Here is a 17932-nt window from a genome sequence, read left to right on the forward strand (position 1 = left end):
CAATTGCGGGCATTTTTCTCTGTCACTCTAATTACGCCTTCATTGGAGTAAAAGAGTAAGATCCCCGCAATTTGCGAATTTCGGTTTTCGCGGTAGCCCCTCAGAATCAGAATTTCAGAATTACTTCACTTGACAAACAGACTTGACAGTGCACTGAGCGTTGCGTGTGCCGTGCGCACCTTGTTATATATATTATATTAGACAATCTCAAAATATTAAACTATAGTTCTAATGTTATTAACTTGTTAGTATTTACTTACCAAACTAAAACAGTATTTAATTTATTTTTGTGTGATTGAAATAATTACTGACATAATAAGCTTATCTAAAGCCAAAGTTTTATCAAAATTTACAAACATTGGATAACTCTGTAAATAAATTAATTCACATTGTATTATTAGTTCGTTTTTAAATTAGTGTGTCCGTAGTTTTTTTTTATATATTTTAACTGCATAATTTTGTACATTGTACCTACTTTATAAAAAATATATAATGAGTCCCAAAAGTGCGAGTGCAAAAAAAAACGATGTTTCTTCGATCGGAAAATTATATCTCATAGCATATAATACTGTACAAACTTTAGGGTAAGTAAATATTTATAGATAACATTATATGTTATAATATTTTGTTTATAAATAAACCCTAAAGGAGAAATTTTACTTGTACCTTTACTTTTGGGTACATATATTTGCGAAAACTATTTTGTAAATGAATATCCAGAATTATAAGGAATAATCTATCATTTGCGGGCGTGTATTGTGTATACTGCGTTATGATTTATGATGTTTTTAATTAGGTAGTGCAAATAGCAAGTGATAAAATAATTAAGCAAAAAATGCAGGTGAGATTTTTTTAATCGGGCACTGGGATATGCTACCAGATCCCGTGTTGCTACCAGATCCCGTGTTGCTACGCCAAAATGATCTTAAAAGACTAACTTTCTAGTTATCAAATTGACACTTACAGATTTTGGAAAAAGTGTACAATCAGCAACAAAATCATTGGCAAAAAAATGTATGGTAATAGGTAATGAATTCTTTTTTTAACCAGGAATATAAGCATCTTATAGACTAATTTATAATTATGTATAAACATATTTAGGTGTTAACAATAATTATTAAATTGTAAGTCCAGTGTTGTTATTGATGATTAAGTGATTCTCACGGTCATGTTGTTTCCAGATGGGGATACCTGTTGTTACAAACATTAGTATATTTCCTGAATCAAGGCACTCTGGACAACTATTGGACCGAAATCAAGTGGACTGTAGTAATCTTCCAGAATGCTGCAATACTTGAGGTAAACACTTGCTTTATGTGCCTCTGAATCTTGTTTCAGTCATTCATGTTTAAACAATAGTTTCTTCTTCAATTAATAACTGGATTCAGGATTCAGTCAGCACATATTTCAGTATGAAATATGAAGCATGAAATAAATGTTTAACTATTGTTTTAATGCTAGAACAACAAATATGATTTTATAATAGTAATATTCAGTTGTGCGTTTGCTCCCCTATCATTTTATTTCTTTAATCATATTACCACAAGTAATGAATAAGTAGGTACTTAACCTATTAGTTGATAATAATTTTCTATGACACCGTCTTGCTTAAATTTCATTTTCACTGTCAGTATGAAGAGAGATGATCATGCAATGGAATGGTAATATTAATTTAAAATGTTAAATATACCCATACTTGAATATTTTGTTAAGTGCAGTGGCATAACTTTTATTATGGTGACTAGGTACCTACCATCGAATTAGTCAGACTGATTAAGGTGCACATAGATATCTGAACATTATTGTCAAGAATTAAAAGTGTATGGTCAGGTCTTACATAAATAATCTGGACCAGATATTTTTGGTTGCTACAAAACAATTAATTAACACTACTTTTGGATATGCTTGCAAACAAACTCTATACTTGTATGAATTTTCAAAATTATATTTGTTTGAAAGTAATTCTTGCAGTTATATATTGAACAATGTTCGCAATGTTTAATAGGTAATAAGAAATATTCATTTGCATGTAAGATGCATAAAAACGGTGTTGTTATGTCATAGACCGAAGGTGGTCAAGATGGCTCCAAATAAACAATTAACAGACTAGCCCAACATTTGAAATAGTTTAACCTGACAGTACGTTTTTGGTGTAAAAAGCCCCATCGTGCAACGATTTTTATACCTAGCACACGCAATGCGAGTGTTATTTTAAACGTCATGTATGAATAACAATTACACTACGTGTGCTGTCAAGGTCGTTGCAAGCTTATCTTGGTCTAACTCTAGCCTCTGTGATAAAAACGAATATATTGACACCTCATTCACTAAAATCGGCTTTATAGTTTCGACGCTATGCTGGAACCCACGACGGCCACGACACCAACTATTCTCTTTGACGACACGAACGAACTTGCATACATACCTACATCATAGGTATGTAAACGTGTATAAACGCTACTACTGCTTAAATCATAACTAACCCTTCCCGCAGTTCAAAGGACAAAAAAAACTTTAAAATAATTACTAGCATAGTAAATAACACCGGTTTTTAAAATGTTAAAGGCCACAAAGGTAGATTTGAGTAAAAGAACCGAACTTACTAAGTTATCGTACCTAGAGTATTTTTTGGGAGTCTTAGAAATTAAGCCGCAAGTCCAAAATGCCGCATGGGGCTCGCGAGCCGCAGTTTCCGTCTAGAGTCTGTTCGGAAATAGAAGAGTCGTGGAATGTATTGGGCCCCATACATTCCACGACTCTTCTCTTTGCGGGTGGATTTCATCACCAAAAATTTCACCATACAAAAAAATTTTTTTTTTTAATGTTTAATTTAACACGATTCTAGCTGGGTAAAGTAATAGGGGGCTGTATATTGAGGATATTTATGGTATTTATACAATAATTTGTGGCTTATATTTGAAGTTATCGCTTTCGGAAAATAAAAACGCAAGATGGTGATGACAATCATGGTATGGTAATGACTCTTTTATAGACGGTGATGACACTGCATGTACGGTAATGACGATTTGGGAACTAATTTATATATGTATTAAAAACGTATTAAAAAAACAAAAACTTTTTTTAATTGTAAGGCTTTAGAACTTTAATAAACATTACAAATAACATGTTTTTGAACATAAGATTACATACGTTAATTATTTTTAGAAAATTATAAAAAATACATTTTATTCATATAAATAAATATATAACAAGTATTTTTATTGTATAATTTTAAATAATTTATATTCCGTAATAGGCAATTTATGTATTCATTTATTTTTTTGGGTTTTTTAATGTTAAATCATATTAACAATATTGTACTCTTATTATCAGTTTAAACCCGCATCTTCTTTTATCTACTGCATAACTTGGTATTTATATCATATTATAAAATTGCTGGCTTACCAATGAGCTTAATTTTTATGATATATTACTTTTTTTTTGATATATTGATTCATTGCATAAGTTTGTATTTTTGTTGTTTTATAAATTAACTTTAAAAATAGCTATAATGATTTAAATCCATATATATCTTGTTTAATAGCTAAACATTATTATTTAATCAGTGTTTTTAACACACTGATTAATATTTAATCAGTGTGTCAGTTGCAAGACCCCTACTTGTAATGCATGTCATAAGTTACAAAATGTTAGGTATTGGGTCCGGTGACTACCCAATGGTATAATTATTAATTGCTGTAATTATATACATCAATTAATATAATATTATCAAAAAACATAAGGCCATTACGATAGTGAGCCAGTACCGTAGCCTATGGTCGCTTAAAACTTAATATATGTTGCTTGTTTAAATACTTTGTTTTAACACGACTAACATGCAATTACAGACTCTAAGTTGCACGATTTACATTATTAGATAATAAAAAATAAACATTTGTATGTTCTAAGTTCTAAGTGACCTAAATTTTGCCTACTTCAGTCAAAATGTTATTTAGAACTAACCATCCTCTAGTGTGAAAGAAATAGTCATATCTTCTTCTACATTTATAAGGTAGACATTATATAGTGTTAGAAGACATAGAGAACGTTTTTCAAACATACAGCTTAATTTCATAATGAATTATAGCAAAATAACTAGAAAAGTTTCTGAGAACCGTCATCACCATACACATGAAATCATCACCGGTCGTAATATTTTCCCGGTGATGATGGGTATGGTGTTGACGATTTGAGAGTTTCTTGTTTTTATTTCTAGAATACGAATAATAGTAGTTAATGTCTATGCTACACAATAAACTTCATGTAGTTTGCCATTCATTTCAATAATTATTTCTAATATATCATTTGTAACTTTTTTAAACCAAAGCATAACGGTGATGATGCTCTGTTGTGACAAACTACGTTTTACAAATTTGTTCGTAATATTTCTCACGATTCAATGATGTGACTTTATAGTGAAATCATTTTTGGCATTCTATATTAAAGTGAAAAATAGGGCAAGGACCTTTAGCGGTATTTCGTTGTTCATACACGGAGATAAGCTCACATTGACATTACCATGACGGTGTTGACGAATATTCGTGACAAAATTTTAAATATTTTTAAATGTACTTTCTCGGTGAAGGATTTATTGCATATTTTTTCATGTGTTAAACAACAACATGGAAAAGATATAAGTAAAAGAAAAATCGCAATCGTACGATAGGTATGCTATAATTTTCACTGCAAACAATAAGGTTCAGATTTTTCCGGTAGACGGTGATGATTTTAGACACATAAAACATTTTATATAAAAAAAACTATTAAGTTATTGGAGATGGTAATTGAAGGAACATGAAGATAATAGTTCTTAAAAACATATAAAAAAGTTGCAACTCGCACAACCTACTAGTTTTTTTTATAAAGATCGAACCATAAGTTTTCGCAGGATTTTGAAATCCACCCTTCCGCGTTGGCCCTGCCGACCACTGCCGTAGTTAGGGTTGCCAGATCGAAAGGCGCTATTTTCGGGAAAAAATATAAATTTTTCGGGATTTTGGGGCTTAAGTCGGGAAAAAAAAACATTCAAATTAAAGTAATTGTATTATAAACAACGATATTTTACATTATTGGCTCTACGTTAGCTCAGGTCTCTCGCCACGCGCGCGCTCGTGCTCGACGCGGGTCGCTCGCTCGCTCGACGACAGTTCGGAACTTGAAATTATTGCTTTATAACGAGAAGCTGTTTTTCGGGACACTTAACACTTTGTCGGGAATCGGGAACACTTGCTAAAAACGGGAGAATCCCGCCAAATCCCGACCATCTGGCAACCCTAGCCGTAGTGTAGTTGAATAAAAATGAACTCAACCAAATTTTGCTCTTAGGATCGCAGGATTTCTATACTTACCTACTATTATTATTTTCGGCTGTATTTCTTCAGCTCATAGCTTAATTTATACCTATTAATTAGAAATAGTAATAAGTTTATTAACAATTTTTATTAACACAATAGGTACTGACAAAGTAACTAACTAGCTACTTACTTAAAATAAATAGAAAACCCGACAGCGCATTAAATTATTTTAAGTAAGATTGGTTGCTAACCAACTTTAATTCATCGTAGACCCTAAATAGCCTTTCAAAATTTAAAATTATCAAAGAAAGTTAAAAAGGATGATGTACGTTGATTTTAATTTATAAATTTTTCGCAATATGGCGTCTTGATTATCATCATTCATCATATTCAAATTGTTTAATTTTTTTCAAGTTTTAGTGACGTAAAAATCATCAAAATCGGCCCACGCGTTTGGTCTCTGGAGTGCCACAAAGGAACTAGAGTTAGACCAAGGAAAGTTTGCATCGATTTTGATAGTGCAAGTGTTATTTTAAACGTCAAACTTCAATGACACTATGACGTATAAATAACCCTAGCACTGCGTATGCTATCAAAATCGCTGCAGACTTTTCTTGGTCTAACTCTAACATATCGTGTATAAAGTGCTAAGTGTGCATAATGGATGTATAATAAAGGACGTTTATTTATTTATTATACGTCAGTGTAAGTGCGTCATCAGGAAACCAATACATACATTTGTTTGCCCAGAACGCAAACTTCCCGCGGTTTGAACAATGTTGTGGTATAATTAATTTAACCTCCGCTCACGTGATCGTCTGCGTAGAACTCATTAAAATATTTCAACCCCACTATCTACCCCCCCTATACTACTATAAGACCCTGGAACGCGTGGAGATATCGAGGTGAAATTAAGACCATATGCTCAGGTCTATGCATGGTCCCTTGAAGCTTTGAAAAAATCAAGCTTCTAAGTTAACGCAAAATAAGATACGGCCGATATTTTATAAGGTGTAGTGATATTACCACTTTGTCGCATTGATTGATTTATATATACATGCCAATTTGCAGCCCTCTTAGCCCTTCTAGCACTAATGATAACGAAGCAAAGCCTCGGAGAGACAGATAGACGGACATGGCGAAACTATAAGGTTTCCTAGTTGACTATGGAACCCCGAAAAGTGTACAATTTCATCAAAATGGTAGCTCATGCAATATAACAAGATTTAAGGTTCCGTCACACAGGCGCGTTTCCTGGGCGGAGCGTGAGTGCGGCGTGAGCGTTTTATACATATGTAAAAGCGGCGTGCCCCGCTCACGCGCTGCCCGCAAAACGCGCCTGTGTGACGGAACCTTTATACCGTGATTGTTAATGAGTTTTCAGTTAATCAAGGCCACCATTTTTCTCCTTATCTTCTCACATCTTCCTCGCCCTGGCTAACTTGGTTTTAACCTAGGTACTACATTCTTTATTCAAGTCCAAAACCATGAGTCCCTCCATAAAGTAGGTTAAATCGTCACGGTTTAAATAAATAATTAGTAATTCTTAATTTAAGTCCTCAGTTTGGGCCACACAAACAATAAATATTTGGATCTGCAACGTCCAAATGGTATTTTCTCAGCATATGTGTTCGTACCCGTATGTAAATAATATTAATGTAACAAAGTTTGATAAAAATCCTTACTGAAACCATCCATCCTCACCTCACAGCGCTTATAATGATTTATGATATAAGTAGGTATTTAAGTATAATAGTTCGTATGCTTTTAAATTAGATACGTTTAACTAATTAACCTATCCATAATTTATTATTATGCAGCGGCAGTTATTACGATATTAGCAACTCGGCCCATTACTTACATTGTGCGCACAATGTAAGTACCTATTGACAATTACCTACCTATCATTATTAAAGTACTTACGTAAATATGTAAAGTAAAGGCGCATTTTATTTTGTTCATCAGAACAACCCATAACCTATTAAAATTTATAAATTTACCTACTCACTCATAATAACATTAATAGTTAGGTTATTATAATTATAACAAGGCAAGTAGTAAATATCGCGCATAATAATTATCTGCGCATGGATAAGTTTTTCATAAGACACTAGGACAGCCTAGGTTGCATTTCCACGTTTTTTTTTTGGAGAAAAGCACTATGTGTGTGTACATACCAGGATAGGAATTAACTGTCTTGTGTTCATAAAATGTCCTAGCTTCGCTCGGCCCTTGTATCACATTCGGCCGGCACGTAATGTAATGTAATAACGTAATGATACTTATCCCAAACAAAAAAATGTAATAACGTAGACCGTACTACTTATTCTGCACATCTGCATCAAAAATTGTTACTTTTGAGCATATCCATACAAAAAATGTTTTGTTCAGGAAATAAACTACGTTGCTTGGAGCTTAGGTGCCTAACGTAAGCTTAATATGATCCACGGATATGGATATGTATCCGGGTAGTCAGTAATTTTCCCTCGTTTCCGTAAACGGCAGTGTGATAATTATCAAACCGGTTGGAAGGCGTCCGCGATGCTCCTCTGGCAGCTGACTAAAGGCGGACAGTGGGCAATATTTATTATATAGGCTAGCTTCCTTAAGGGGAAAACCAAGTATACGAATACGTGAAACCGCATGCGGGGGACTACGTTTTCGAAAGGTAATGCAAATATGTGGTGGCATTTGTTGTTTTCCATGTTGTGTCTGTTTATGACGTACATTTTCGCAACCTCGATCCTTCACGTATAGTTAATATGTAGTTCGCACATTCATGCGACCGTACAATAACTATTAAAAGGCATTCGCGAATACATTTCCGAACCCATTTACATCCCGTAAGCCTGACCAGTAACATATGATCATTGTCAAGAGGGCGCTATTATTTTCATATACATACGTAGGGCGACAGTTATTATGAAAAAAACAGTTTCAGTGAAATTCCGCACGCATGCAAACTTTCCCACAATTGACTAGATTTCTCAAGGTGCCAATTAATCTATCCTATTTCTTATGGGTACCAAATGTTTATATGGGAACTACTGCATTATAGCAATAAATAAGCCAGAAATGAGAGTCAATGTCGTACATTTCTACAGCCCTCGAAACATCAGCCTATAACTTAGGCCCCATTCGCACGACAGCTTAAAAAGCGTTGCGTTAAAACCCGACGTTGGCGCTTTTTTACCGTTTCCAATATTTGTGTTCATATGAACGCTTAAAAATCACTTGTGAGTCGTACTGCCACGTACGCATCTCAGCAAAGCCATACTTTATTTGCTATTACGACGTATTATTTGAATATAGCTTGAATATTTCAGGAATTTGTAAGCATAAGTTGACATTTTTAAGGTGAAGGGTGGATTTCAGCACAAAAAATTTCACCATACAAAAATTTTTTTTTTAAATGTTTAATTTAACACGATTCTAGCTGGGTAAAGTAATGGGGGGCTGTATATTGAGGATATGTATGGTATTTATACAATCATTTGTGGCTTATATTTGAAGTTATCGCTTTCGGAAAATAAAAACGCAAGATGGTGATGACAACCATGGTATGGTAATGACTCTTTTATAGACGGTAAAGACACTGCATGTACGGTAATGACTATTTGGGAACAAATTTACATATGTATTAAAAACGTATTAAAAAAACAAAAACTTTTTTTAATTGTAAGACTTTAGAACTTTAATAAACATTACAAATAACATGTTTTTGAACATAAGACTAGCTACATAAATTATTTTTAGAAAATTATAAAAAATTAATTTTATTCATATAAATAAATATATAACAAGTATTTTTATTGTATAATTTCAAATAATTTATGTTCCGAAATAGGCAATTTATGTATTCATTTATTTTTTTGGGTTTTTTCAATGTTAAATCATATTAACAATATTGTACTCTTATTATCAGTTTAAACCCGCATCTTCTTTTATCTACTGCATAACTTGGTATTTATGTCATATTATAAAATTACTGGCTTACCAATGAGCTTAATTTTTATGATATATTACTTTTTTTATAGTTTGACAAGTTTGTATTTTTGTTGTTTTATTAATTAACTTTAAAAATAGCTATAATGATTTAAATCCATATATATGTTGTTTAATAGCTAAACATTAATATATAATCAGTGTTTTATAAGTTGCAAGACCCCTACTTGTAATGCATGTCTTAAGTTACAAAATGTTAGGTATTGGGTCCGGTGACTACCCAATGGTATAATTATTAATTGCTGTAATTATATACATCAATTAATATAATATTATCAAAAAACATAAGGCCATTACGATAGTGAGCCAGTACCGTAGCCTATGGTCGCTTAAAACTTAATATATGTTGCTTGTTTAAATACTTTGTTTTAACACGACTAACATGCAATTACAGACTCTAAGTTGCACGATTTACATTATTAGATAATAAAAAATAAACATTTGTATGTTCTAAGTTCTAAGTGACCTAAATTTTGCCTACTTCAGTCAAAATGTTATTTAGAACTAACCATCCTCTAGTGTGAAAGAAATAGTCATATCTTCTTCTACATTTATAAGGTAGACATTATATAGTGTTAGAAGACATAGAGAACGTTTTTCAAACATACAGCTTAATTTCATAATGAATTATAGCAAAATAACTAGAAAAGTTTCTGAGAACCGTCATCACCATACACATGAAATCATCACCGGTCGTCATTTTTTCCCGGTTATGATGGGTATGGTGTTGACGATTTGAGAGTTTCTTGTTTTTATTTCTAGAATACGAATAATAGTAGTTAATGTCTATGCTACACAATAAACTTCATGTTGCTTGCCATTCATTTCAGTAATTATTTCTAATATATCATTTGTAACTTTTTTAAACCAAAGCATAACGGTGATGATGCTCTGTTGTGACAAACTACGTTTTACAAATTTGTTCGTAATATTTCTCACGATTCAGTGATGTGACTTTATAGTGAAATCATTTTTGGCATTCTATACTAAAGTGAAAAATAGGGCAAGGACCTTTAGCGGTATTTCGTTGTTCATACACCGAGATAAGCTCACATTGACATTACCATGACGGTGTTGACGAATATTCGTGACAAAATTTTAAATATTTTTAAATGTACTTTCTCGGTGAAGGAATTATTGCATATTTTTTCATGTGTTAAACAACAACATGGAAAAGATATAAGTAAAAGAAAAATCGCAATCGTACGATAGGTATGCTCTAATTTTCACTACAAACAAAAAGGTTCAGATTTTTCCGGTCGACGGTGATAATTTTAGACACATAAAACATTTTATATAAAAAAAACTATTAAGTTATTGGAGATGGTAATTGAAGGAACATGAAGATAATAGTTCTTAAAAACATATTAAAAAGTTGCAACTCGCACAACCTACTAGTTTTTTTTATAAAGACCGAACCATAAGTTTTCGCTGGATTTTGAAATCCACCCTGAAACTAATAATAATCTTGACGATTGACACCAAAAATTGACACTTGACAGCCAACTGACAGCAGCGCCGGCGCTTTTTTAACGCTTGTGAGAACAGATACACGGAGTTCCGTATGCTCTATTCAATTTGACGCCAACGCTCAACGCCGAAAATCGAACAGTGCTCGATAAAAAAGCGCCGCGCTTAATAACCGCCTTCGTGTGAATACATACATGGTTATCCATTTGCGTCATTCAAACGCTTTTTTTAACGCGCGTTGAAAAAGCTGCCGTGCGAACGGGGCCTAAATGGCGGAAAAAGCTGCCGCCTCATATTGTTTATTCCTTATTGAATTTATAGTTAACCTTCAGTACATTTTAGATTCCATTCAGATTTCATGTCATTGCTGTCTCGTGCATCCTATGACAGGGGCAGCATCATCTCGGTGTACGCCTTACACTTCATACAATTTTCGAAAGGGCCTCTGTGTGTTGCCTTCGATTCGGGGCACGCAAATGGTCGGAACAGCATTGTTTCATTTTACACCATTTCATTGAAAATGCCGAATCCGGAATAAATTAACATGTTAAATTAGAATGTAACAATAATAAGTAATGAGTTTGTCATCGACTTGAACCCTGTGAGGCAAGGGTCAAAAGTCTCGCTTTCAACGATGAATTGACGGAAATTGAGTTGTCATTTCCTATTTTATTTACAAGCTTTTATTTAACTTGCAATGTATGTAACTATGTTTGTACGGGTCAAATCTTGCAAGTTAAATTTGACTTATTTACTTCTCGGTTTCCGATGAACTCGATGAAGGTGATATGCATGCATACGTAAGTCGGGTAACAATGCAATATTGTGGTACCATCATGCTGATCTGATGATGGAAACAGGAGGTGGCCATAGGAAAACAACGCAACTTAACTGTGTTTGAAGTTGTTAGAATTGTCCCAATGATTATTACTTGTCTGTGGAAAGAAAAGTACAGTCAGCGATAAAAGCTCATATCAAAAATGAATTTTTTGCCAAAAAAATATTAATTTTAAACAGTAAGTAGATTACGTTAGCATTGCTACCCGTGCGGTAAGGCGTGCGACTTGCAATCCGTAGGTCGCGGATCGAACCCCGGCTCCTTTAACCCGTCGAATGCCTTGTCCCGGATACGTCACAGACAATTTGAACTTTAATTTATAATTTCAAGGTTATTAATTCAATACCAAATCTTTGACACGGGCGTTCGAGGGGTTAAAGGATTGAAATTATGTCAAATCGGTATGAAATAAATATATATATATATATATAGTGAACGAATTATTGCCGATATTTTTTGGTAATGTATAAAATAGTTTTAATGAAAACTAAAATTAAAAAAAATATCTTTACTTTCTGCTTTAATCACGTGATAACCCAACTAGGCTATTATACATAACTTTTCTTCTTCAATACATTACCAAAAGTACCTTATTATGTAGGTATAATAACGGTAACGCTGGAAATGTAAGATCTAGATGTAATGTAAGTATACAATATGTCTCTTGCGCACTTGTTTTACTATTTCGAACCTGCAAATGCCAATGGCCGTTTTCACCTATTTCACCTATACAATGTCATGCTATATTTAAAAATCATATACAAGGTATATTTAAAAATCACAATCTAAAGTTTTTAAAAGATAAGCAACCAGTTCAGGTATTAAGGTATATTTTATGTTAGTCGCTCGCTCAGCGTTTTTATGTAATTCATTGCTAATTTATTACTTGGCCGCATCCCATTACATTGTTTCTGCAAAAATGCATTAAACAAAACAAGTTGTAATAAATAAAAACCGGCCAAGAGCATGTCGGGCCATGCTCAGTGTAGGGTTCCGTAGTTACCCTTCTGTCACAATGTATTTTTCATCACACTCGCTCAGTAAATGTGGAATTGCACGCAGGTTTAGCGGGAGTTATAGAAAAAGCGTTCTCCCTAGGGAGTTATGAAGTTTCTAGTGCCATAATTAACAGTTTTTTGTCTTTATACTTAATTTTTGTATCGCAAGTGTGATGAAAAACATTGTGTGTAACTCGGGGCGTAATAATATTGCAAACTCGAGTCTATAAATCGCTCCGGCAAGCCGTCGCGATTTAACTTACTCTCGTTTGCAATATTCAACTTACGCCCCATATTGCACAATGTACTATTACTTTCCTCTTATTAGAAATGAAAAGTAGAGTGTGATTTGAAGTAAAAACAATTTCTGACTCGAACTATTGGCGCTCGAACTCAACTGAACTCGTCAGATATATAAGTGACTTCCATCCCTTGGTTAATAAACTATAGATGGTCAAGCAAACCTCGTCAGTAGAAAAGGGCGCGAAATTCAAATTTTCTATGAGACGATATCCCTTCGCGCCTACATTTTTCAAATTTGCCGCCTTTTTCTACTGACAAGATCTGCTTGACCAACTTTACCTATTTTTTGGACTGTCTCTTTTGGCTTAACCACATTGTAAATAAAACATGATAGTTGTGTGATTGTCGGTGTGTCGGTGTTCGGTCTGTGAATAGCTGAAGCAGCGGCATGGTATGGTGTTGCAGGTGGTGCACGCGGCCACCGGACTGGTGCCGTCGGGCGTGGTGACGACGCTGGCGCAGGTGTACTCGCGCGTCTTCCTCGTGTGCGGCGCGCTGCTCGCCACCGCCGGTGCCACGCGCAGCCCCGGCCTGCCGCTCTGCGTGCTCGCCTGGTCCATCACGGAGACCATCCGATACGCGTACTACGCTCTCAACCTCGTCAAGTTGGTGCCGCATTTCCTGCTAGTCACCAGGTAATATATGAGTAACATACGTTTTTTCGTCCCAAATCGTAAGCGAAACTCTTGAGATGATCTGAAGATGAAGACAGAAAGTGCCTAACTGTAATAAAATAACGCAACCGACATCGTCTTAAACTCCTGATGATTTTTTGCTAAATACGGTCGTTAGTAAATGCTTATATGATATATCCTAAATAAATAAATAAAAATAAATGTTATAGGACAATTTTAGACTGATCAATCTAGGCCACAGTGCCTAAACTCAATAAGGCTTGTTACGTGTTTTGTACGAGGATAAACTTCCATAACTCGGGAACAAATAAATGCCCCGATTAGAACCCGGGACCTCCTGCTTCGTAGGCAGGCTCACTCCCTACTAGGCTAGGAGCTAGGAGGCGGTAAATATATTGTTATATTTGAGTTAGTGTAACTTACTCTAACCTCGTCTACCCTAACTCTTTATTATTCATTGTTACCGTGACAACTTCGCGGCCCGTCCCGGCGAGCTGGGGCGGCCGGTAGGTAGGTACGTAACGTTACGCAGGGCGCGGCCTGAGTGTACACCGTGTTGCAGGTACTCCACGTTCCTGGCGCTGTACCCGCTGGGCGTGACGGGCGAGCTGCTGTGCATGTACCACGCGCTGGACGAAATCGCCGAGAGGCAGCTCTGGACCGTGTCCATGCCCAACCCTTACAACTTCGTCTTCAGCTACTACCACTTCCTAGTGTTCTACATGTTCCTGTATGTTCCTCTATTCCCCGTACTTTTCGGTCACATGATGAGCCAAAGAAGAAAAATGTTGGGAAAAGACCCGAAGAAAACCCATTAATTGAATAATACGGGTTTGTTACATAAGTATTAAGTGGTTTTTTAGCAGAAATTCTTGAGGCGCTCACTTAGTGGTTACCTTATTTGGCAAGCACTAAATGCAAATTCCTATTTATTATTTTTAACCTTAATTGTAAGAACGCGTTTGCGATATGTATTATTTTATTAACAAGTTAGTGACCATTCGACCACATGTGAGGATTGTCTACTGTGTGACAAAATCGGCTTAAAAATATTAGTGCGCTTTACCGCCACTGGAGACAAACGTTAGACGATTCAAGACTTTACTTCGGATCATTTCATTTGGCCACCAATTCCTAATGTCACTTCGCTGTGCTATCGGCAAATATATGGCTGCGACACTTTCATTTGCAATGTTAACGAAACAGAAGCAAAATTAATATTTCGTCTTAAAGTGCGTAGTGTTTTGATAACATTCTTTGCGTTTAACAAGCGTGAGAACTTCCGTAGTTGTAATTTTTTGGTGTAACTGGGTGTTTTATTATTAGTTTGTGGGTGCACTGGTAGCTTAAGGTATATTTGCATAGTTAACAGCGCAGTTGCAATGTGGATAATGTCTCAAAGATACACCCGTAATATCTAGTAAAGTATGTCGCGGCGGTTTACACTTTCGCTTGTTGAAAGCATATTGCAACAACTCTCTTCGGGGATATGCAGTTAGTTCTTGTATTTAACAAAGGCAGGCATTCAATTATAAATATAATTAGGCTCGTTGCAGTCTTATGTTATCTAATAGGTACTAGTCGCTTTTGTGAAATGCAAGAATACCAGAAAAATTCCTCATGTACATCTTATCTTGTATGTAAGTAATCTGTAACTAGATCACGGGAATTATCTAGTCGTGATTTTAACTATAAAATGGTCATAAACAAAAGCTTAACCAAAGTCTTATGCATTATAATAATTTATTACTACTACTTAAATGTATGTTATTAAAAGGTTTTGAATTAACTTGCACTTCGCTATCGATGTTGTTATGTTTGGTATCGGGTGGTCGGTTAAGTTAACGCATTATCGTGAGCTATTTTAGTTGCGGCCCGGGGTATCTGGATACTTATCATTCGAGTCCGATTAGAGGTCAAATTATTCTAGAATACTGATGAGCGAATATTCATTTATTACATTACTGCGAACAATGCCTTAATTAACATTTTTCGGGCTGCGACATTTGTGGAATTGTAATTAAGTATAAACGTTAAGTTAATGTGTTTCTTAATATGTACCTACTTTATTAAATTTGCTTGTTCATTATATAAATATGCAGTTTTGTCATTAGAAATCGTTGTTAATGTACTATAGCAACCTTAACTTATTAAGATATGCCTGGTTGATGTGTCTTCTGCCCTAGTACCAACGTAGTGTGCAAGTAGACTCGTGACAGTAAAATAATTGTGGCGGAATCGTGAAGGAGAGCGCTTGCGCAGCGATATATTATGTAGGTACCCGCCTGTAGACTTGTAGTAGTAGTAGTAGTACCTACGCGGGCCGCGCCGCAAACATTCACCTGGAAAGTAGGTGGAGCGTAGCGCGTACTTACAACGGACTGACTTGTTGCAATTGCCGGCAACGGTACTAAGAGGTTACGTCACGTTCCGAGTTGTCTATTTACTCCCATCAGAGCTCATCTCGAGTGGATCGACGTCAGTCCGGCGGTAGAGTTGTTGGCGTAACCGCTATAAGTACCTATTGACTCTTAACAAACAACACGTTCAAATACACGTGTTCCCGGAACAGCTTTCATTTAATGATTCGGCACTATTGGTATTCAGTTCATAAACGAAAACCAAGACACGAAGCGTTCATCTACTCACTTTCCGAGAAAGTAGGTATATTTATAGAGGTCTAAAGGCCATCTAGTTTATTTGCGATTTGATTGCTTTCCATCTCTGTGTTACCTTGGACTTCATTAAGTATATGAATACCTATACCTATAACAGCTATAAAGTACCTACGTTTTATATAAAAAAGCACCTTAAAAAAACAAATATTAACAAAGTTGACGCAAGACGGACGGGTTCCGTGTTTTTTGTCTGTTGTTTGTAAAGCAACGCAATTAGTATGTACATGCGAACCAATAATATAATTTAACCTTTTGAACGCTTTACATCGTGAACAAAAACGACACTTACACGCCAAGGTAACGGGTGCAAGCGAGCTAATGTAAACCTTACTTCAAAAGTGTCAATGTTACTTTGACAGTGTCCGCCATAACACCTGTAGTTGTCCTTGGCGCTGTGGGCACGACTAGTAACGACGACTTTAGGTGTTCTTGGCATTCAAAGGGTTCAGCAATTTTTGTCTGTCATACGTTTGGTTTGCTTCGCAGTACGCATTATATATACCGGGCCTTCTGAAGGGGCCACTTGTATTTTTTAAACAGAAAAATGACCTAAAAAGTCGTTTGTAGATTATTTAATATGAATCAAGAGCACTTTAAATTTTAAATTTTAAGTTTGTACAACACCAATTATATCAACCAAGAAAAAACCCATGCGAACCACGAGTATTGCCTAAAATTAAAAAAAAAACCGAACTCATCTTGTTTACCTTAAGGTACGTATTTAAATTAGCTGCAAGTTCATTGCACCACAGAGGTTGCATATATTTCAAGGGCATGCGAATCGAAGATAATTATAAAAGTACCTACGCTTTGTAAATTATAAGATGACATATGATATGATTGACAAACAATAGTTAATATGTTACAAGCACCTTTGCGCTACCATAGGGCAATCCATCCAATGTAACAATAAACAGTGATCGGCGTTTTGGTTGCAACTCGGGGTGAATGACCTCGATAACCGCTTAATTTAGTGTCGTATATTTTATAAATATATTATCTTTCCTCAATTCGCTCATAATACGAGTAACAATCCTCGTACTATTGTGTGATTAGTACGGCAGAAAAACACACTTCGCTTAAATTTGCGCGAAGTATACATATGATACTTTAGAAACATGCTTTTCGCCGGATGGGATCTTAATTTTAAAATTTGTTAGGGCTCGGAGCCGTACTAAGTATAAGTATCTATTATACATATGATAGTCCCCTTAAGTGTCGAAATGTTTCTTTGGTATTTTCTAGACTGAAAGCGATACCAAGTATATACCAACATAATAATGTATGATGTGAAGTTGCGTATTGTAATTAAAACCTTTCTAAGGTGTGCTAGAATAAGTTAAGTACCTACACATTAATGCTGTTAAACAATTAACGAATAGTAGCGAATAACGTATGTTAATGAATCCATGAATAAACAAAACATGGTGCTACTGTATGTAAAACTGGGATATAAAATACCTAAGTTATCTTATTTACATTTTATTTGGCCAAAAATTTTGTCTTCGGAATAAATATATGTATATTAATAATTTATTAAGAATTGTTTTGTTTTTATACCCCCTTTAGCTGTATAATGTTCGAAGTAGGTAAGTATAGGTAGGTGGCGTTATTATGGCTTTGCTCAGGTACGTACCTACTTAATTCCTGCTTGGACCGCTCTTTAGATTACAATATTTATATGGACTATAGATATGCAGCGAAATGCTAT

The 17932-nt window shown here is 35.0% G+C and overlaps 1 protein-coding gene across 1 annotated transcript; it reads left to right on the plus strand.

Moving 5' to 3' along the window:
- The first annotated feature begins 155 nt into the window (after positions 1–155).
- On the plus strand, positions 156–16667 carry LOC134805257 (very-long-chain (3R)-3-hydroxyacyl-CoA dehydratase hpo-8). Its single transcript, XM_063778570.1, has 4 exons — positions 156–584; positions 1182–1299; positions 13314–13543; positions 14106–16667. The coding sequence occupies exons 1-4, from the start codon at positions 493–495 to the stop codon at positions 14359–14361; spliced, it is 696 nt and encodes a 231-aa protein (XP_063634640.1). The 5' UTR covers positions 156–492; the 3' UTR covers positions 14362–16667.
- Positions 16668–17932: the final 1265 nt, after the last annotated feature.

Source organism: Cydia splendana, chromosome Z (genome assembly GCF_910591565.1).
Source record: "Cydia splendana chromosome Z, ilCydSple1.2, whole genome shotgun sequence".
Taxonomy (NCBI): domain Eukaryota; kingdom Metazoa; phylum Arthropoda; class Insecta; order Lepidoptera; family Tortricidae; genus Cydia; species Cydia splendana.

Excerpts from the sequence above, each read along its gene's own strand:
- LOC134805257 (XM_063778570.1), top strand. The coding sequence starts at position 493 with ATGAGTCCCAAAAGTGCGAGTGCAAAAAAAAACGATGTTTCTTCGATC. Across the intron at positions 585-1,181 it reads AATACTGTACAAACTTTAGG|ATGGGGATACCTGTTGTTAC; the intron begins GTAAGTAAATAT and ends TGTTGTTTCCAG. Across the intron at positions 13,544-14,105 it reads CATTTCCTGCTAGTCACCAG|GTACTCCACGTTCCTGGCGC; the intron begins GTAATATATGAG and ends ACCGTGTTGCAG.